The 23,709-nt window shown below is 35.1% G+C and overlaps 1 protein-coding gene across 4 annotated transcripts in view; it reads right to left on the reverse strand.

Annotated features, from left to right (window-relative positions):
* Grm5 (glutamate metabotropic receptor 5) overlaps positions 1-23,709 on the reverse strand; it is a 456,261-nt gene that overhangs the window by 428,343 nt on the left and 4,209 nt on the right. For all 4 annotated transcript variants that reach the window (XM_013124694.3, XM_005085371.3, XM_013124691.3 and 1 more), the window contains exons 2-3: positions 15,515-15,658; positions 8,505-9,359 (exon numbers count right to left, since the gene is read on the reverse strand). In XM_013124694.3, the coding sequence (XP_012980148.2) occupies positions 8,505-9,162 (658 nt within the window). In that variant the 5' untranslated portion in view covers positions 9,163-9,359; positions 15,515-15,658. The remainder of the gene's footprint in view (positions 1-8,504; positions 9,360-15,514; positions 15,659-23,709) is intronic.

The raw sequence follows: 23,709 nt of genomic DNA on the forward strand, positions 1-23,709 counted from the left end.
GTGCTAGGATTAAAGACATGCGCCACCAATGCCTGGCTTACATTTAGATTTTAAAAGAGTTACATGGGTCATGTAAACTTACAGTGAGAAAATCAAAGGATGTAATTTGTTCAAAGCATCTTCATTACCTTGAACATTAACCAGGAATTTCGCTCAAACTTTGCATGCTTTTGCTTCCACTTGAAGTAATAAAGAAACTTGTATTATAGACAAGGCTTCACAACAAATGATGTGAGTTTAAGTTCACAGATCCATTGTGCTTTACAGACTCTGTAACACTGACTTCCTCTTAAAATGATGTTTCATATCTCTCAATCTTATTTGTACTAGTATCTATGGACCGTGCTTCATATTTTAAAAAGACACCAAGGCAAAATGTTTCCTTAATTCAACAACTCTGATCAAATTAGAAGTGCCAAATGAGATTACATTACTAATAGGACTGAAAATGGATTCCAAAGAATTCCCTTTCATGCATACAGCTGTAACAATGTGTCTTCCTCCCTTTAAGAAAGTGTGTGCTGCATTGTTTCATTTTGCAACTGTCATCTAAAGGAAAGAATGAAGAGTCAACAGTGAAGATGAGAAGAGAAATTAAGCAGTATATCCACAGTATTATCCAATATAAAGGACTCTTGTGAGGTAAATTTATTACCACATACACCCTTAAGTTTTTCTTTGCATAGGAACATGGAAGCATTGCTTTCCAAGTTGGATTCAAAAGTCACATGAGATATTTATACATGAAAAATATCAGAAATATCCTCACCATGGTAAGTAATACTGCCTTGTGTTTCCCAGGGAAGCAAAAATATTATGGAGGCTTGCAGTCCACCTTTCAATAAAGCTGCCATGCTTGCAACAATACAAAGAAACATTTTTAGACTTGCTTCAACAGTTGGCTCTGCTTCTGCAATCATGACTTGGCACTAACTAGTCTGTGACAGAGAAGTTGTCCTTTCACATCTATTCCCTAACCTGTACAATATTGCCTTACATCAGCTGAATTATAAGATAAGTGAATGGTTTAACAGAGTTTTCAACTGTATACTGCATGAAAAGAATGTAAATGAAGGGATGCTGTCTTCTAATATTGAAATCAATATAACAAACCATTTGTTCAATTCCATTTCTTCCCCAAGGTAAGGCTTAAGTTGGTTTTTCTTTTAATTTTATTGTTTGTTTTAGTTTTAGGACAAAGCCCTGCTTATGCAGCACACATATGCCTTGAATATGCAACCCTGCCTCAGCTTCCCAATACTAGGATTGCAGGTATATTCAACCACAGTCAGCTTAAAACTGTTGATTTTTATTTGTTTGTTTTTAGGAATAGAATCACACTCCATAGTCCAGGCTGATTTTAAGCTTGTGACACTCAACTTGCATCAGTTCCTAAGTACTAGCGGTGCTAGGATAATCCAAAAATATTAACCTCTTTTATTCTCTCTATCTCCTGGAACTGCCCAGTATCTTATGTGCAAGAAACTAGTAAGGACTGATAGTATTTCCTAAGAAAAGTGAACAGCCCAACACCATAGGATGGCTCTGTTGATGAGGAAACATGTATCTCTAATTGTGACCACACTATTTCACCAGTTAGCTCCTTGCACTTTCCAGGTAAGTACATGAATGTGCCAAATAGACCACATGTATCAAGTTTGTTGTAGTAGATCCTCTTTTCCCTCCACTTAATTGCTTCTTTACAGACATAATTTCAAACCTTGTAGCCATTATGATCACTTCTTCAAACAGGTCACTCTTTCCTACATTTGTTTTAAGTGACACTCAACAGCTGATTCAGTCCATGCACTTCCAGAAGTCACAAAAAGTAAGTTTTAGAAGGTACCCATAAGAAAAGCTTTCCAAGTCCTCTTCTTATGACTCACAAAAGCAGCATTTAAAATGAATGAGCTTTAGTTATTATGCAGCTTGTTTTGCTTTTACCATAGAGTGTATTTTTGTTTACATTCTTAGCTCTAAAATGCTAATAGTTTTTCTTCATGTTTCCCATGAGATAGTGAGAAAGTGTTATCACCAATAAATGTACTGATTAGCCTAAATATTTGAAGTAGTTCAATTACAAAAATGTTTAAGGAAAAGAAGAGAATAAGAGAAAAATAAGAATAGGAGAGAAGGAAAAGCAGGAAGGGAAAAGGTGGGTAGAAGAGAAAAGTGAAAAGGGGAAGAAGAGAAGAAATAGCTTGATGAATAGGAGGAGGAGGGGCCAGAAGAGAAAGAAGGTTAGGAGTGATCAGTACCCACCAACTAATCTCTGTAGTTCTGGGGGTCTCAAACTTTGTTTATCTTAGATTTACTCTTTACTTACTTGGCATATTGCTCGCTGTGAGGAACTAATTTTTATATTCTGCTTTGTATGATTCTAGTAATAAACTAGAACATAATCCTTCACACCATGCTTACCTCATCTCCAGAATCCTTAGTCTCAAAAGTAATTCCTGGTGAAATATTAATAACCTAGAATTTAATAAGGTATTTTGATTGTGTATATGGGTCTCTAGACTGCTTTTTGTAATAGGAAATACTAAACTTCCAGAATATCTAAATTCTAAATCATGTTGCTTCTATGAGATCTAAAACAAGATCTGTCTGGGGAAAATATATGCACGCAATTCTCAAACATCAACTCTGTTCATTCTAATCACCCAATAAGCATGCAGGTGATCATAAAGATTCAAGAAGTATGTGAATGTTTTGTGCTGCAGCAGTGTCCACATTTGCACATAACTTGAGAAATTATTTGTGAGTGTTGGCAGAATACTGAAGTGGCATCCCTTTTGAACTTATTCATGTGGACCTGAAGAATTTAAGAATAGCTTTCTGGAATATTCAGTGGTATACAGCACTGGGATGCCAGGGAAACTGTTGGGAAGTCATTTCTGGCAAAAAAAAATCTATCTTGTGTAAGTCAGAATTCAAGTCAACTGTTAAATAGTGTAAAATAACATACATACACAGATGACACTGCCTAAACAACAAGAATGAATTCTACCCCCACCTCCAAGATAAACAATAATTTCATCAGAATCTACTAACTAATGAAAACAGTAAAATAAATGTTCACATAACAATATTTCTATTCTATTTATTAAACTAATAATGTTTTCAGTTTTCAACAATTAGTATCATAATCTTTAAATTTGAAGTTTCAACACTTTTCAGTTCCTAGATAACAAAATGGAAATGCTTCAAAATGCACTCAGAGGGCTCCATGATGACATTTTTAATTTTTTCAGACTAAAATATTGTTGCAATGTAATGATAACCAGTGGAAATTTTAGATAGGAAAGGTGTAATCACACTTATACTGCCATGCCAGTGCTACATTTTAATAATGGGGTGATATCTGTGCTTCCAGGAAAATTTATTGATACTTTATTCCCCAGAGCATCAGTGACATTTTTTAAGAATGAATTAGCATCTTTATATCATTAGACAGGAATAAGAACCAGGGGAAAAAAAGGAACGAGGCATAAACAGCATTTCACAATTAAGCAAGGGAGGTACTTTGGCACCTTATATTTATAAAAAGGCAAAACTGTGACAATTACAAGTACCAACTATTTATCCTCATGCCATACATGCATACATAATGAATTTGGTATTACTATAAGAGAAATCCATCCATTCAGCAAACCATTGAGTGCCTGTTTCATTCTTGGCACTCTAATATGTAATGAAGAGACAATTTTGAACTCCAGCTAAGGCCAAGAACACTATTAAAGTGCAAAAACTTTGTAAACAACACATAGAGTATGATGTATGTATTGCTCTACAGAAAGAGCAACTGAAAAAATTAATTTCCTTATTGAAATTTAGCTACATTTTCATAAAGAATGCAATAATAAACTATTTACAAGTATATTGCATTTTTCCATGAAATGCATATTACATTTCATGGAAATTATTATGTATCCAACTCACAAGAATAGAATGAATCATTTTGCCTGAAACATTTATTCTCTGGTGTCATATTTTCATGTCAGTAATATTAATTCATATTATTGCATATATTTTCTTGAGAGTGATGGTGAGATGGCTCAGCAATTGTTAACTGTAATTGTGTTGGAAACTGAAGTTTGAATGTGGCTGTGGTAATATAATTGCATCCAGTGAGGTTAGAATCTGAAGATATACATCAGTTATCTTTATCCATATATAGGCTTTATTAAATTCAATCCTAAAATCTTTTATTATTCTTCACAACTGAGCTTGAGATTATTGGACAATGAGATGTTGAGAACTTCAACTGATGTCATTCACGTGACTGTAAATAGCTGTGTGTCAGGAGGCACTTTCACTGATCTGAAATGGCTGGTGTCTAGAGTGGCTTTCTCTGAAAAGGCCGAGGACACAAATGCTTCATACAGTGGCAATCATTTCCAAGGAAAACTAAGAAGAAAGTCTGAACATGCCCTAGTCATTTAAGCCTATATAATATTAGCTACTGTGAAGGCTGAGGCAGGAGGACTGAAAGACTAAGCTAGGCCTTTGTGCTTTAGTGAGATCCTATCTTTAAAAAAAAATTGAACCTTAGGATATATCTTAGTGGTGGAGGGTTTGTCTAGCATGAATAATATTCCAAGTTAAATGCCAGGCACTGGGTGGAAGTTGAGGAGAGTAGATCCCACTTTAAAGTTTTTCAAAGAGTTCAGGTATGAGGTCACTGTTGCATAATCTGAATAAGATTTCAGAGGCGTCACTAATTGGGGTTACCAATGAAATCAATCTGTCAGAGCCCTAAAAAGGTCAACAGAATCTTCCCTGTGTCATATGTACATATGTGCTGAATTTTGGAAAAGTACTGACGTGAAAGTCCTCTTAAATTTTCCCTGGGTGAATAAGGTCATTTATCAGAAATGGCATTTCTCTTCTGATTCACAACATCTTCTTTTCCTCTGTAGTACTGCAGGACTAGTTTGCCTTGCCCTACAAGAACACTGTCTTTATCCTCTTCTCACTAGCTATAAATTATGAATTCCAAAGCCTAGAAATTCTAGGTGTTCTTGTGTCTCACACATCAATGTTAATATTCATTCCTGTAGCATACAGAGAATATAAATCACTTAATATTAAAGTTGAATCCCAGGTTTCCTGTGCTTCTTCAGAAAATACAGATAACATGTATTTTATAGAAAGATCATCTTGTGAAAGTTTCTGAAGGATTAGCTGATATAATGCTGTCAGGCTTAAGTAAAAAGTAACTGGGTAATTTGAAGACAAAGTGCTTTAGAAAAACAGAGGTTTTTTTCATAATTGATAGATCACATAAGAGTATCTGGAAATTTTTATACTTTTTAATAAAAGGGATAGTTTGAGCAAACGAGGACGCTACAAGAATATCAGATTAAATGGAGAGGTCTGGAGACTGACTGATTTGGAATTGCAGGGAATTATCCCAATCTAGTGAGAAATGGAGATGGCATACAGACAAGGCTATAGATCTTAATTTCTCAACCTGTGGGTCATGGAATCTCACCTAAGACCATTGGAGAACACAGTTATTTACATTATGATTCACAACAGTAGTAAAATTACAGTTATTATGTAGTAATGGAAGTCATTTTATGTTTTGAGGTCAACACAATATGAGGAATAACTTTAAAGGGTCATAACATTAGGAAGGTTGTGAACGACTATTGTTGATAGATGGATAATGGATGGATAGATAGGCAGACAAGTAAGTAGACAGAATAGAGCATGGACTGGCATTTTCATTTACAAATGATTTCATAGAGGCTTTATGCAAGGCCATGTACCAGGACAACAGACATCCCATTGGAGAGTTAACACAATCTAATACACATGAACCAGTTTGAGTCAAAGATTTTCTGGTTGGATTCTAGTTTTACTTTGTAAACTTCTATTCCACTCCACTATTACATGAACAAACTATAAGGCAACATGGCTCATTGCCAGCCATCCAGATTCTGGTTTGTAAGCAAAGTTCTTTCTGAAATCATCAGAAAAATCTACAAGGAGGAATTCCTTAATATATGAATATTCAAAGCTGCATCTCTGAAATCCTGTTTGTACTATACTATATTTTGAATGTATTTATAAATACAAATTCTATTTTTCATTTTGCCCTCAAACCAAATACTTTATTCTAGCTAATATGTTCCAATAGGCAATTTTGGGTGTCATACAACACTGAATATGTAAATATTATCCAAGAAAAATAAATCTTTTCATCCTATTATATTCCATGTTGACTTAAATTTCCTCTCAGTATAAAGGACTCTTAAGTTTTGTTCTTTATGTTTAGAAGCTCTATGAAAATACAAGCAAATGGTTTATGTAGAATCCCTAATATGAAGAACCATACCTTGCTTTACACTTAAAATGATCTTAAGGGTGATTATGCTTACTTATTAGCAACACAGCATGTCATTCACTTTAATAGGTGTATAATAGTATGTTGTGTGTATATATCACCATGTACTCCATTTAATTGCTTATTGAGTATTGGTGTCAATTTAGACTAAAACAATAATTGAAGCTTGTAAAAATACAAATGTAATGATTAGTTTCCCTGGAAGAATATCTTAAATTAGCCTCTCACCCATGGTGTGCAAACCTTACATTTCTGAAATTTGAAGTGAATCACCGTCTTCTATTTTATCATGTACTTGACTGAAACACATCACTCCTCATGCTTGTGTTTTGTTTTTAAGCAAGTGTTAGTATTCTCTCTGTTAAAATTAGAACATCAAATTCGCCATCAGGCTTCCCACATAACAGAAAAGGTAGTGTGACCATTTATCAATGTACTTTAGAGACATTATTTGTAATTTTCTGTCACTTTGAATTATGATTACATAACTGTCTGGGCATGCTTCATCCACTTTGCTGAACTGAAAATCCACAGATTTTGATAAATAGAACTATCAAAGGGACTTGCATATATTTGCTTTTAACAAATAAGTGTTCTATGAATGTATCCCCAAAGCATTAGACCAATGAATCTTCCTAAATTATAATGGTATATAGAATTCTAAGGTAGGAGCTATGTGTTATAGTCCTGCCTCTAAAATCACTATTTGGTATTTATGAATTAATAATCTAAACATATTAAATATTTTGAATCTTAAAATGGAATAAAATATATAGACAGACTGTGTCTATGAGAATCAGATTGTTTACATGAAAAATGTCAGCATTAGGGGGAGGAAGAAGGAAAAGTTGTGATGTGCCTTGATGGAATATTACTTAGTTTACATTTGTAATGGTCAAGAGCCTCAGATTCATGCTTATCATATGCTCCCAAGCAATGGGAACATAAATTTTTCACAGAAAAGGAAAATTTACAGAAGTACTAACTCAAACATTGCATTACTCAGAATTGTCACACATCAATGTGTTTCCAAATAAACCTTGTGTTTCCTAATGAAATCTTGCAGAAATAGAGAAATGTCAATTAATATGGAAGACTATTTTACATTTGTACTACTCTTAATATTAAGAATGGGGGCATATGCAGTAAAGTACATGCTATTATGCTTCTTCATAACAACAAATCTGTTATATATGAATTAATTAAACTGTCCCAAAATCTGATGTAAACTCCCCAACTCAATTCACTAATTCCCCAATAAATTATGGCCACATCTTGCAATATTGTTTATGTTCCCCTGCTATGTCATTAAAGATTTTTAAGTCTTCTGTCTTGTCTTGTGAGTATTTGCATGATTTTTAAGAATCATGTGCTGCCTTCTCCAGTATTCTTTTATGTTTAGTATGTCCACTTTGTTGCCCTAGGAAAACTATTACAATAATATTTAGATCACACATGTCCTATCAACTGCATTAGACAAATGCAAAAGTATTTCATGACACTAGCAACAAAAAATAATTTCGTTAACTTATAATGTGTGGTACAGATGTTCCCTTTTATCACTATATTTTTAGTACCACAAAGAATAAATTGCAAAATATTATAGATTTTATTGAAAATTACTTTTCCCAAATAGATTATACACAAGTATAATACTAAATAATTCTTCTTATTATTATTATTATAGATTTGACTACGCATTCTATATAACAAATAAACTTAAGTCTACTCTGTTTGGCATTTCTTCATAACAGCATGATAAGCTATATTCCTTACTGTGTATCTTTATGTCTACTTCACTTTGACTATAAAATCATTAGGGCAATGATAGAAATTTAAACATGTAAGATGCTCACTGAAAAGCCAGAAAACTGATTTTAAAAATCTTAGAAATTAGCATCATCATAGCAGAAATTGGAGCAGTATAAACCATATTGAAAAACGTATCTTGCTGTTTAACAAGTGATAGACATATAAATGATTATGTTAGTATAAATATATGGTCCTTTTATCATAGTGGTGAAGTTGAAGTATCTCAAAATACCTACACTGGTGAGGAACATTTTAGGCATGTAAAAGCTGGTAATTTAACAGAGAGGTATTCCAAATTATGGAGACATATTTAATGTGTGTAGAGGAAATCACATACCTTCTGTGTGCACAGCTGAGACGTAGGTCCAGTTATATCTCTTCACTATGTCCACCATAGCTCGTGCCTGCTGGGCATCTGAAGGTACAACCCTCATGAAATACTTGAATAGAGTCTTGTCACTCAAGTCCATGCTGGTTGCAGAGTAAGCAATCTGAGGTATGTTGAAAAGTTGAAGCAAATTCTGTACTTGTATGGCCACAGAACTGGAACCAGGCCCAATGACTCCCACTATGGGTTTCTTAGAGCGGAAGGAGGAAGAACCATCCACACAGCGTACCAACCCCTCTTCCTCTTCTGAAGAGATGAGTGAATCCCTTATAAACTCAATGCTCTGCTCTAGGGCCACAGCGGAATGCCAGCAGGAATCTCTTATCTCACAGCCAAGTGTGATGTTGGGCAAGAGATTGGGGTCTGAATTGATCCTTTCCAAGGTATGCAGCATGGCCTCCACCCTCTGGATGCCATACTGCTCACGGACTGCCCCACATTTCCTTTCATGAACTTTGTCCACGGTTGGTTGGTGGTGGACAGAGAAGAGAGCTCCAATAATGATGTGACCTGGCATGTGAGCCACCACCCTTCTCTCACTGGATTGTGCACTCCCTCGGACATCTTCTTTCAAAAGTAGGACTGACAGGATCAACAGAAGGACCATTTTAGGAAAGGAATTCAAGCTAATAAAGATATCATGGTGGAAGAAACTCAGATTTCCAATCCGTACAATCAATTGATGTCCTGTGTTGAGTAGCACATTGAGAAATTAGGCAGCGATTTAGATATCTACTCTAATAAATAACAAGGTCCCCAGAGATTATTTAGTTGATTGCATCCATATGATCATGATCTTCAAACCTGAAAAAAAAACAATGAAAAGTATGAGTATTAACAGCATACACACTAGTTCAGGGACACACTGAACATCCATTCTAATGAAATAAAAAAAACAGAAGGATTTGAAACTATAGTTCAAAACACCCATACTGACCTTGTTTTGTCACAAGGTCAAACAGATTCTTTGCATTACTATTTTTCTTTTGATCATCTGTAGTATAGAAAACCAAGTGGGATATGTAGTAGACAGACCTTGGGAAAAGCAGCATCATAGTATTTAAACTACTCTATGAACTAAATATCCTCAAAACACTGATCCTCAAATACTTTTGAAGATTAGTGAGTTATCTCTGAGTGGTGGGATTGTATGTACTTTCCATTTTCATTTTAACTTGAGTTAGACACTAATTTCTTTCCAAATTTTTGCTACTGAGCATTTATTAATTATTCAGTTATAAAATCAATCTTCTTTAAAGCATATGGATGTAGCTCAGGTGTAGAATATTTGAATAGTCTACACAAGACACTGAATTCAATACCCATGATTCCCACAGCCAACAAAACAAAACATAAAAATCATGATATTTCCTGCCTTGTGCAATATAAGAAAACATTGACTAAGGAGTCTAGGATATATAAGCATTGTAAACATTTAATATGTAATATATAGCAAGGACAAATGAGGAGGTTTGGACATTATAAAGCAAAGTGCAGCATGCAAGCAGGAGTAACAGTCATACAAGTTTAGGGACAAAAATTTCCAAGTTCTGATATTAAGAATTATCAGTTAAGTACCCAAAATCACAGAACAAGAATTTTCCAATTTAATTAATTTTGATGATATGTGCTATGCTGGTCTTATTGTCATCAACATAAGTATCATATTTTCAACTAATTTAAATTTAGTAGGGCTCTATGTATTCCCAATAGAATCTCTTTTGTTGCTGAAGCGCAAATGAAATTATATGGTTATATGGTGAAGCCAGATAATTCCCTGGCATTCTGTATGGAACTCCAGGGACAATTCAAAGCTATTTTACAATCTTTCAGTGAAATTCATAGTAATCAACTCTGTATCCCTGGTCTAGAAATAAGTCTATAGTGATATAGGCCAACTTTCCTCAAAGAAGAAAAACTTTGTGTAGCAATCCCCATGATGACTTATTCCAGTTTAAACTCCTAGGATGAAGAAAAATCCACCCAGATTCCCAACAGCAAATTTTGCATTAATGTGAAAAAACTGACAGATTAACAGTTTTTTTGTTTAATTGGATTATGCAACTGATTTACTTTAGATGGCACCATCACTATCAACCAAAATCTTAAGTTGTTTGAAATTAACACCCAAGGACTACCTTTACAATAGAGGTAATATGTCTTTTTGAATTTATGCAATTATTTTGTCTCTTTTAGAATAATGATGGTCTTAAACTTTATCAGATTTTTAAAAATTCTAGTTCAGACATAATGAAGATAACTTGAATTGCATTTCTAACCACACCTACCCTTATTACATTGTTTCCTTCAACTGTTTCCATAGTTACAGAAGAACACTTTAAATTGTATCAAACACTAAAATTAAAATTTCACCAATAGCTACATGTTACAGAACAATGAAGTATTTAGATATACAAATTTGTATGTATATATATCATGTGTCATATTTTCTAATTTGGCATTTTAGACAAAAGTAAAGGCAACAAAAATTGTTATTTAATTTTCTCATTGTGAAATTTCCCAAACACTCTCAGGATGTCTGTTCAGTATCCTAAATTCAAAGACATGTAATCTGTGTTGATTCTTATAGTCACTAAATGGAAAATGAATGAGCAAACCTAATGGTGAAATACGGCTTGCTTTTATGCAAGAATATGAGGTTTCATGCTGCTATCACAGCTAGGTTCCATGTTAATGCCCATGGATCATGGTTGAACCAAAAGGTCACAAGGATGCCTGGGGTCTAGGCTATAGCCTGTGGCCAGGTTCAGTACCAAGGGTCATGCTGCCACCAAGGCCGTGTAGATTTGTGTGACCTTCATTGTCACCTGGGGCCATGGTGTTATGAAGGCGAGGGCTGCTGCTGAGGACCATGTCTGGGTATGTGGTCCTACTGTAGCCAGGATCAGTGCTGATGTCTGTGTTTCCTGATATCATCAAAGACAATGCCAAAGCCTGGGTCTTGGCCAACACCTCGGGATATGTTGGTGTCTGAAGGTCAAGCTGCCATTGGGGCCATGGCAATCTAAGTGACTTGCACTGTCACCTAGGATCCTGGTGATAATCAAGCCCAGGCTGCTACTGAGGAACTTTTCTGGGTCTGTGGTCTTGCACAGTCAGGTTCTATGTTAGGGTAAGTGGCCCACAGTACCATCAAAAGCCACATTGATGCCCAGGGTCTAAGTCAGAACCTGTCATTATGTTAGTATCTCAGAGCCATGCTGATACTGGGTCATTCAGATTTGGGTGGTCTGTGCTGTCAAATTGGGCCATGGTGTTGTCCAAGCCAGAGTGTGGGTTGATATCCATGGCTCTTGATGCTGAGCTGATGTCCAGGATCTGGACAGCCACATGAGACTATGCTAGTGTCTGAGGGCGTTGTTGCAACTGAGGCCATATTTATCTGGTGGCTTATGCTGTCACCTTGGTGACATTCTCTCCTGAGCTGGGAGTATGTCTGGGCCCATGTTTCTGCTGTAACTGATGTCTATGGCACATGATACCACAGAGGGTAATAGGAACCATGCATGTTGAAATACAAGGACAATGCTGAGTTGAGCTAACCTGTCCTCATTGGCCCTGAGATAGAGGCCCCTACCCCTAGATGGACACTGGAGCAGGAGAGCTGGCCTTGTTCCCCATGGGTGAGCTGGACCCTGAACTCAGAGGAGATAACTCCACTCCTCTCCGTGGTCATAAGAGAACTGGCCCTGATGGCAGAAGCCTAGAAGAGCTGAGAGACAGGTAGGAAGTAGGCTGGACTGACAAGCACAGCCTTGGGTTAACCCCTAGCATCTACCCCATCTATTACTTGCTAGAGTGCATGAAGGGACTGGTCCTGCACAACAATACCAAAAGGATCCCTATGACTTAGGGAAACAGCAGGATATCCAAGAAGAGTTTTGGTGAAGTCTAGTGATGATGGTGTGCCACAGGCCTTGAATCAGACCAATGACTCACTGCAATGAACATTTTGTGCTTTGAGGTAACTGGAAAAACAAGTATACTCCATGACACACTACAACTCCCAATGCCACTAGGATAAATGAAGAAGTGTTGGAAAGACTGAGGAGTGAGTTGGGTTTTTTATTTGTTTTGTCTTGTTTTTATTTAATTTGTGATGGCAAATTGCATTGGTGAGGAGTAGATACAGAGAGACTGGCAGGCTAGCAGAAGTGCGATACATGATGTGAAATTCCCAAAGAATCACTAAAGAATTATGTTTAAAAAATGAATATAAGGATAGAAGTCACCTATCAACAATACGAAGCTGAGCATTGGATCCAATGTTATATAGTTGTTTTAGCAAAGCCTTATACAATAGTATATGGTATACATATTTAAGTACTCTTGCTTCCATTTTATATGTGAGATCAATTGTTCAACTCTTTCAAGCAAAATTTAACTACTGGGTGAGAAATATGTGCATAATGATGTATATCAATATTTATCATTGCCTTTCTTGAAGTATTCATTATAACTCAATCACTCAAAAGTATGTATTTATGCTATGCCTCTCTTTGCAATTGAATGCTTAGTTTTAAAAAGGATATATATGCTCCTGATTCTCATATATTTTACAAATCAATACTCCAAACACTGACATGTGTGGACACTTAATGTTAACAAGAAAAATGAAAAGAAGTTGTTTATGTGGACAGATGGTCGAATTTAAGAATGGGAGAGATGGAAGCCTGGCATTAGCTAGTAAGGATAAAGAAGAGGTAGATATGTTGACTCTCCTAATGATTCATGTGAATTGCCACTAAAGGCCATTCTGTTATTGTAAGCAAATGATAGGCAAAATTCAACCTTAGAGGCATTCAGGCAGCAAGATTTTCTGGATAACAGATCTATGAAATCTGATTAGAAGACTCATAGTAATCTAGGTGAAAAATCAGTGGCCCAGTCATGATTGATAACAGTAAATTAGGAACAAGTGGACACAGTCAAATATAACTTCCAAATAGAATATTCTGGGTATGTTGATGAATTAGATGTGAGTAGAGACAGAAGAAGGTGAATCTACTCCTGAAATGCTGCCTAAGAAACTAACTTATTTTGATATAGTTAATAGAGACGAGATGGGCATATGTGTCACTATTTTCTTCAGAATATTTTAAATTTGAGATGCTTTTGACATTTGCAGGGAGAGATGTCAAGTAGGAAACTGATGTGTGAGGCTTAGAAGAGAGTTTTAGTTTGAAACATATATGTCGAGCAACCCCTATATAAAATCTAGAGTTCATGAAAACATCTGAAGAGCAAATATAAACCTATCAAAGTGGAGCTAAGAAGTACTCTCCCTAAGACCATATTTCAGAAAAAATAAAGTAATAAAAGAAACAACCTGCAGAGTGAGAGACTAACAAGTGCAAAAGATATCAAGGAACATATGATGGTCTCATCCCCATATAATCAGAGACATATGCAAGGTTTCCATGTTGCTTTAAAAAATCTGGTTTTGTTGAAAATATATTTACTATGTACATCATATATTTTGATGATATCTGATGCTATAGTTGTTAGTGTCTTATGTATGTATGTAAATTGCTGATCATATTAACAACCCTTATTAAAAACACCAAGCTGTGAACATTATTTTATTTCCTCTCTTTCACAGATATATATATCATATATTGATTTGGTAAGTTAAAAACTAGTCAGTAACTCCTAAAATGGTACAGAAGAATTGTTTATTTCTGATGACTCTAAAAAAAAAACTTTCTCATCATCCTTTGTTGCCTTATTACCCATTCCTATAAAAGCTATACTGACAAAGTCCGTGAACTTGCCATTGTTGCAGAAACTCATGGAATTGCTTTGCAATTCAAAAAGTGAAGAGCCCACCAGGGGGTTAGGGCAATGATGACTCAGTAAAGAGAAGCAATCGGTACATATAAAAATGTGTTGTTACTACAAGGGAATACATATGTGCATGTGTATTTGTGTATTGTCTGAATTATATTTAACTGTGAACATTGTATAGGGTAGAGTAATCTGAGGGAGTCTTAACTGAGGATGCCTTGTCGCCATGTATTGAAGGGTTTTCTGGCCAATAAATAGTTATTGAGTGGTTACTTTGAACCAAACATTCTGCTATAGCCTGAGGGCTCCATTTTGGATAGAGTAAGTTCATGCTCTCATGGAGCCTATACCAATTTAACAGAAGGAGGAGGTGTTAGATGATAAGATAAATAGATGAAAGTGTTTATGCTACCGGGTATTGAACCTAAAAGAGGCAAAAAGAAGCACAAGACAATAGAGCAAAATATGAGGTGACAAATGTGATAATGATAAATAATGTTGGCAATAGTACAATTTAAGAGGTAATATTAAAATAATATGTAAATAAGTAAAGGACTGAGTCAGGAAAACGTTTAGGAAAAGTACATTCCAGGTAAGGGTTAAAACAAATGTCAAGTTTCAGAAACATGATTATTTTTAGTGTCTAGAGGAATACTAAGGAACCAGTGTACCTGCTGGGAACAGAGAGAGAAACAGAGGCCAGTGTGTGAGGCCCTGTGATGGCATTAAGCCTATTGACACTTCAAAAGATTGTGGCTTTAACATTGTAAGAGAATGTTTTCCTGGAAGGGTTCTTAACAAAGAAAGGTTACACTCTGCCTTACATATGAACAAGACAAAGATCACAAAAGCAGATTCTGGGGGAGCAAGGAAGAATCTATGAAACTCAATCAGGAGGATTGTAGCTAGATGGTAGATACAGCATCTATAGAGATTGGGTCACAGAAAGGGTGCTGTGTGTATTTTGAACATAAAATGAAAGAGTTTGCTGTCAGACTACTTAAGATGAGAAGGTAAGGAGGTTTCAGTGAGAATGAGGAAGTTGGGAACGGAAGCCTGGGTACCTGAAGCCTAGTGTCCTCACTGGGTTGGAAGAGCGCAGAACAACAGATTTGGATGGATATTACAGAAGCTGCATTTGGTATACTTACTTGAATTTAGGAACATATGTGGACAAAGCAGCTGAACATACAAGATTGAGTTTCTCTAGAGAGGTCTGAATTGTTGATAAAATGTGGGAAGCATCAGCATACGGATGTCCTTTTTTTGTAAACCAAGAATCTGGATGAAATCACCTAGGAAGCAAAAACAGAAAAACAAAAGGTAGTTACACAAGCTACATTCCACAGGATTCCAAAGGTCCAAATATCTAGAGAAGAAGACAAACTAGAAAGGAAGCGAAATAGTATTTAGATCAGAAACTTCATCACATATAGTTTGTGTGAGTGTTGTGGGGAGTAATATAATACTGTACAGCCACATTGTATTGGAAAGAAATAAAAGGCATGCATGATTTGGTTTGCATTAAATGTCATAAATGGGTATGAACTGAGATAACAGACTGGTTTTTATGTTCCTAAGTTTATTGGTATTGTTAGAATATTTCTAGGTTGAGGATTGCAAAGTCTTTATAAATTTCTGCTGGAATCTATTTGATGACCTTAACTCCCACTCGCCCCAACCCAGCCAACTGTTCCTCCTTAGGGGTCTCCCAATCAAGTTAAATCTGTTTTTTTCCACTTTGCTCCAATGGCTTTGTTCGTCTTGGTGGTGACCTTTGATTTGATTTGTTACAAAGATATTTATCACAGAGTTGAGAGTATAGGCTTAGAATCCAGTAGAGCCAAGTGTGAATCCTGGAACTATCCTTTGTTGGCTGTGTACCCTTGGCCAGCTGGTGCTGCTAAGCCTTACACTCTTATTAACAATGGCATAAGATAATTACCCATATCCAAATGTTCTAAGAAAGACTAAATGAAATATTCTAAAATGCTTCCTTTCCAAAATCTTAGAACCCTTTTTTTGATGTGTTTCCTATGGCCTCTGAGAACATGTGAAGAACTGTTTCCTCATATATTTTTTCCTCCCTGGCCACTCCTCATGTTTATGCTATTTATTTCTCATATAATATGGCAGCTATTTACACAACTTTGCAGTTACAACAGATTTAAAATCCATGAAGTGCTGAATATATGCTATCCTGAGCATAATTTTGTACAAAATTTGCTCAGAACTAAATGTTTGATAAATCCTAAATGTGCAAAATATAAATAAATTCCCTCTATATAACCTTATGTTTGACTCCCTGGCCAAGATTCCATGATAATATCTCCTACTTGCTCTAGACAACTGAGAAGTACAACACAATTACCCCCTCTGTCTAGTGAGTTAGGCCATCACAGAACCTGAAAGATGAGAATCAGTCTGGAAAAATGAGCAAAGAACCTTGAATATTCCCCTCACACATTCAACAAATTAAATAAACAGTATCATGAACAAGAGAGTGCCTTGTATATGATTCCATATAACTAATACCAATGTAAATTAAATGATGTATCCCATCCTGGGATCAGAGTGAAAAAACCATCTCAAAATTCATCTTTGATCATTTTATGCAATTTGTTCTTTGTAATGTTCAAATTAAACAACATAAATTATATATGTTAATATGCTATTGGTATTAAATGCCTTCCCTGATGTATTTTGTTCTATGTTATGCAATGTACATAAATGTCTTTCTATAGGAGGTCTTTTGATGATAGGGACAACAATTATAACAATACAAATATATAGATGAGGCAGGATGTGTTTTTCAGCGATATAGCACTTGCCTGACATGAAAATCTCTTATCTAATCGCAAATACTGACGAAAAAAAGCTTATATTGAAAGAGATCTTCCTAGGTGAAAGGCACTTTGTTTATCTTTCTGATTTTAAATATTATTCAACTGTAGAATAACTAGTATTGTAAATAACTGATATATGTTATGTTTTGATGGAACTGATGCTCACAAATGTAATTCTTTGACCAAGTTTCATAACTAAGTGAGTAACAAAGGCATGATTTATGTTTAGAACATCTATTTCTTTAACGGTTTGGGGGGTTTGGGAGTAGTATGTGTGCACAAGTGTATGGGGAGTATCTTCATAAAGTTCAATGTGGATGCCAGAGGCTGAGAACAACATGTCTTCTTTAATCATTTCTCATGGACTCTTTGGGAATGAAAAATAGGTCACTCACTGAACCTAGGAATGAATCATGGTTTCCAAGAGACTGACTGGGTTGTGAGGCCCTGAGATCTACTTGTCTCTTGCTACCAGTGCTGGAGTGACAGAGTGACAGTAGGAATCACTACACCAGGTTTTTGATGTTGACTCCAGAGATACAATCTCAGCATATTCATTGTATAACCATGAACGAATATAAACGATTAAATTATAAAACAGTAAATGAAACATAACATCTCAAAACAAGCTGGTGTGGTGTGTGTGTGCGTGCATGCGTGCGTGCGTGTGTGTGTGTGTGTGTGTGTGTGTGTGTTGTAGCTCTTGGGCTCTAAAGATGGCAATGTGATGAGAAAAAATAGGTCCTTGCTACGGATAATAGGGAATAATTACCTCCTATAATGATAAAAATTATTTTAAAACTGTAGGCTTAAATTCTAACCATCTATCTCAAAATGGCGATGAATAGTTTAATTTATATGATATGTTAGTTCAACATGCTAATATCAGAAGCAATCAAGTACTTTAATTCTCTTTACATTTCTGGATTCATTGTCCATCATTGAGAGCAGTAGACACAGATTTAATGTACAAATGTGTAATTTGTCTTAAGTAACTGCAGTCTACATGAATATAGAAAAAGAGAAATTGGTGGGTAGAACTTGCTATAAATGGCAAATGGCAATGTAATCAGACTCTTAGCTCACATTGTCTTTTGTTTTTAACAATCTTCTCACTGCCCAACCATCTTTCTGGCACAGATGTCTCTTATATAACTTAATCCTCACAAAAGCAAATCACATAGCTCAGGACGTCAACGCTAACAAGATTCCTTCTGCATGAGCCATAGCCTCATCACAAACAGCGTGTCAATATTGCATGTTTTCTGTTTGCCTTTGATACATTTTTTTAAAGAAACAACTGCACGTGTAGATAAGAACCACTCGGAAGTATAATGATATTGAGATCCATGAAATGTGGGAAAGCTCTGCTGTCATCAGTATCTGAAGCATACATCTGTGACCTTGTAAACAATAGAGAACAGCATCCTCTTTGTTTAGCTGAAGACAAAGAATGGGTCATATTTTAATCCTCCCAAAGCCATAAATGGCACCACACAAAGATGAAATCTGCAATTTTATGCATTAGCTAAAAAGTGCTAGCTGTAGAAGAGAACTCACTAAATCATTGTAAATCATTTAAGCAAGTGGTTTAGTAGTCCATGAAGGCCTGAAACAGACTTTTGCAGCAAAGCAATAAAAAATTATAACACAATCCACCACTTCTAACTGGCCTCAATTTAATTATCAAGCAGGTATTTTAAATTTTAACCATTTCATAGGCCCCAGATGATTTCTACATATTTGTGGCATACCTTTAAATACTGTAAAGAATTATTATTCCTGTTAGGAAACCAAAACTTTGTGTTTTTATAACTTGATCTATATTTCCTTGATAATTGCTGATATTTATTGTGTATATTAAAACATAAATTCTACTTGATGTAAGCCTTCCAAGGTCTCTAGAAGGCATTATGATTACTAACTACATTGATACCTCTTGTTACAGAAATTTATAGGCAAAATTGTTCTGCACATACCATACCTATAAAAAATAGCAGTCAGAAAGCAAACTCAACTGTCTATGATGTCCATGCTTGTTATAACCAAGTGGCAGTGCCCTATGAAGGACCTCGTAGTTTGGTTATTTAGAGTTCATACATTGACAGCATACCATTCTAGAGGTTCAGCTGTCCATTATATTTTTGCCTTAAGTCCATCCATTAGAAACTATATAAAATAAATCAAATTAGTTAATTTTGCTTACCTGGATCATTTATGTCACTGTTTCTTAACCACAGTGCTACTGCCATTTGTGAATATTGTTGTAGCAGGATATTGACTTATCCATCAGAGGATATTTAGTGGTGTCACTGTTCTCCGTCTACTAAGCCAAAGGACTAGTAACATACTTTTTTCTTTATGAAAAGACATATACCCCTAGACATCACTGAATACCCTTGGCAGGTGAGAATCACTTCCAGCAGAAAAGCACTGATGTACATGAAAGTCCTCAAAGTAATGTCCACATCACTAGTAACAAAAAGTGCAGCTAAGGGTAATACATTGGGATTCATCATTTCAACACAGCTTTTCCTGAAACTACTAATGATGCAAAGGAAGTTAACACAAGTGTGACTTGTTCACTTTGTTATGTATTTCTGTATGATCTTGTTGCCAAGGCTGTTATTTCCATTATAGAAGCACAATCTAAAGTGATATATTGTAAGATTTTCTTTTACAACCATTGAGCTTGATTTTGAGTATCCACAAGTTACAATAAGAGAATGTGTAAATAGCATAGGATACATTTGCAATATCAAAGGCTGCTGCATCATGGTTATAGAATTCATTATAACTTAAGCAGAATAGTAAATGTTATTTTATACAGTATTTTGCATAGGTCATTTTGAAATTTTCATTTCACTGTTTTTTTTTAAATCACTAATAATGTATTATTTACTTTCCTAAAAAATTAAGCTACATTAAGCCAGATTGGTCTTAAAGTTATTTTTATTGTTGGCAAATAAATGGTGAGTATTTTAGTCATGTTGCTCACTAGTGCCATCCCAATTATAAGGCTTTTCATTTTAAAAAGTAATTTAATCTCAAAAGTTTAACATCCAAGACCTACACTCAAAAGTACTGTGACAAGTAACAATTAAATAAACCTTCTATAGCTGACATTTTGTAATGACAGCACAATCATGTCTACTTAAAATATATTCTTTTGCTTCTGCATTCTCCTTTTAGATTTCTTGAACAGTTTGGCTAAAAAGGGAAAACATTTGAGATGGCAATTATGTACCACTTTGATTTCTGATTATCTCCCAAAATTTGCATGTCTAATTTTAAATAATCTTGAATGTTTGAGAAAAATGTATTTGCACAATCCCTTGTGGAAGAAGTATGTGGTGCTGACTCAGATTAGTAGAATTAAAAAAAACCTTAATCTATATATTCCAGCTACAAGAAAACATCATGTCAAAAGCTAGAACTTGGGAGCCAAATGTCCCTGGGTTTGCCCACCGACTTTGTCATGGTATGAGCAGTGAAACATCAGCGAAGTTAACGAGCTTCTCTTCATCATATGCTGTTGTTCACAAAGAGAAATAACATGAAATCCGTGTGGCTGTTGAGAAAATTAGTAACATGAGAACTCAGGCAGCATTTTACATCCAAAATCCGAAGACAACAGACAGTCATAACTTGTATTTATACACTCTGTATCACAGGTCAGGCAATTTACTCAGATTTTAACAACTAATTTCTCAACTCTCTTAATACTATTAATATAATTTTAACTTTCCTCCTCCATCACCAAAAAGGAACTTATGTATTGTTTATACATATATATGCTTATATGTTTATGTGTACATATGTTTATGCATGTATATGTATACATTTTATAAATGTCTATACATACACACACACACACATATATATATATATATATATATATTTGTGTATAAAAATAGAGAAGAGCGGTATGAGAGATACCATAATAGAGGGAGTCATCATAGGTTTGAGGAGAGATCTGGCACTAATGAGATTTCCAGACATCTACAATGATGACACTAACGGGCAATCTAAGCAATAGTGGAGAGGCTACCTTAAATGTCATTCCACAAAATGAGACTGACCATCTTCTATGCCAACCTAGAGACCTCATCCAGTAGCTGATGGAAGTAGAGGCAGACACCCACAGGAAAACACTGAACCAGTTGCAGAGAGGGTGAAGTGTTGAGTAAAGGAGTCATGACCGGGTGGGTGCAAACCACAGAAACAGTTGGCCTGAACAAGGGGGAGCTCATGGACTCCAGACTGATTACTGAGAGGCCAGAATGGGACTGATATAGACACCCTGAACATGGTTGTCAGTGAGGAGGCCTTGGCAATCTTTGGTAGCTTGGGTACTAGATCAGTATTTATCCCTGGCATTTGAATGAACTTTGGGAGCCCATTCCACATGGAGTGATGTCTTTCAGCCTGGACACATGGGGGAGGGCCTAGCCCCTGCCTTTGATGATATGACAGGCTTTGTAGATCCCCATGAAGGGCCTCACCCTCCCTGAAGAGTCAAGTGGGGATTGGATGGGGGGTTTGGGGACTGGTGGGAGGTGGAGGAGGAGGGGAATGAGAGGGAGCTGGGATTGACATGTGAAGCAAGCTTGTTTTTAATTTAAATAAATAAAACAGGAAAAAATAGTATTAATATCATTTTAACTTTCACCAAAAAGAACTTAGGTAATGTTTATACATATATGCATATATATGCTTATATATGTGTGTATATATGTTTATACATGTATATATATATCCTTTATAAATGACTATACACACATATATGTGTATAAAATACCAAAGTTTTTCATATATATGAAACCTATATATATATCCACATCCAAGCAGTCTTGTGCAGAATCTTCACTGCCAGAAACACTGCAAATCTCAACACACTGGGAGCTATCATGAAAAACCCTCCACAAATATCCACACTGTAGATTGATTCTATGGAAAAGGGGGTTCATGTTATACATACTGACAATCTTATAATATTCATGCACACAAACACACACACACACACACGTATGTATGTACTGTTGGGGTTAATTTCTTGGTACCCTTTTCCATGTTCTGACGATGAAAGAAAAAGTTTAGTTTTTCAAAAATAAATATTTTTGTAACTCAATTTGATAATGAACAAATATAACAAATTTAATACTTGATATGATGCCTAATTTGTACAATAAATAGTGTTTAACATGGAAAGCATCAGTCTGCAACAAAACTTTTATCGGAAGGTCTTTAGCCAAACATATATATGTATTTTTGTATGTGTGTGTCTCTGTGTGTGAATTTCAAGCAGTATCATTAGCATTAAAATATATATTAATTTCTCCTCTGCATTAATTCAGAAACAACAAAAACAAGACTATGATTGATCATTTTGCTAAAATACTTTTTTTCAAATGAAAAAATGACACAAAGGAATATCAAGAAGGTCCTGTCTGATTTATAAACAGTTGAAAATTAAAATGTTCCTTTCTTGGGTTATAAAATAAAACTACTTCTTTGGATGTATCTATCTCTTGTCTTCTAAGATCAATTACTGACAGAAACCACACAGCTAGGATTAGGATTAATATTTCCAAACACATAATTCTAAATCAAGGAATCTTTTGCTTCTATATAGTACATTGTCAGGATCCCAAAATCCCAAGCAAAACTATTTCACATTAGCAAGCTACATATACTAACATGTATATATATATATATATGTATAAATGCATATACATATGTGTACATATATGTTTATATATCAAAAGAGTTCTGAATTTTTCACAAAGTTAGATTAAACTGACTATATTCATATAATATAAACAGAAACTATGTAAAAAATAAAAACTAACCCGATATATACATTAATCCAATAGTAAAAATATATGAAGAAGTATGTCTCTTTATTCAATGAACATAGCAAACCTTGAATAAAATATGTATACATATTTTACTCAAATAGTACAATTAAGTTCATTTTTCCAATTTATTCAATCTCACCTCATCCCCTTATATCTATCTTCTCTTTAATAGCATTTGATTTTTCTTTTGATTTATTTTACAAGGCCTCATGTAACTTGCTACATAACTACGGATGACTTTGAACTCTTGTCTCTCCTGACTTCACCTCTCAAGTCTGGGATTATACTTACACATGACTACTCTCAGATTTAATTAATGTTTTTAACTGCAGACATGTTTCCATCACTCTTCAAAAAGAGAATATAGTAACATACCCATATAAATATTCAATGCATTCTGAATGAAATAAGAATCATGAAAAACATTTACTCACAAATTTAAACATGTTTAGAGAAGTCAATTAATCTGATAAGAAACAAGAGAATATAACAACTCAGAAAAAGAAAGCAGTGTGTCCTTACTCAAGTATTCCAAAATCGTAGATAATCTTTATGTGTGGGCATGTATCTCTGGCTGAATTTTTCAGGGTTCCCTGTATATCTTTCTGCACAGCCACAATGTGAATTAAGAAGTGATGG

This window comes from Mesocricetus auratus, unplaced genomic scaffold (assembly GCF_017639785.1).
Source record: "Mesocricetus auratus isolate SY011 unplaced genomic scaffold, BCM_Maur_2.0 Super-Scaffold_4256, whole genome shotgun sequence".
In the NCBI taxonomy this organism is placed as follows: domain Eukaryota; kingdom Metazoa; phylum Chordata; class Mammalia; order Rodentia; family Cricetidae; genus Mesocricetus; species Mesocricetus auratus.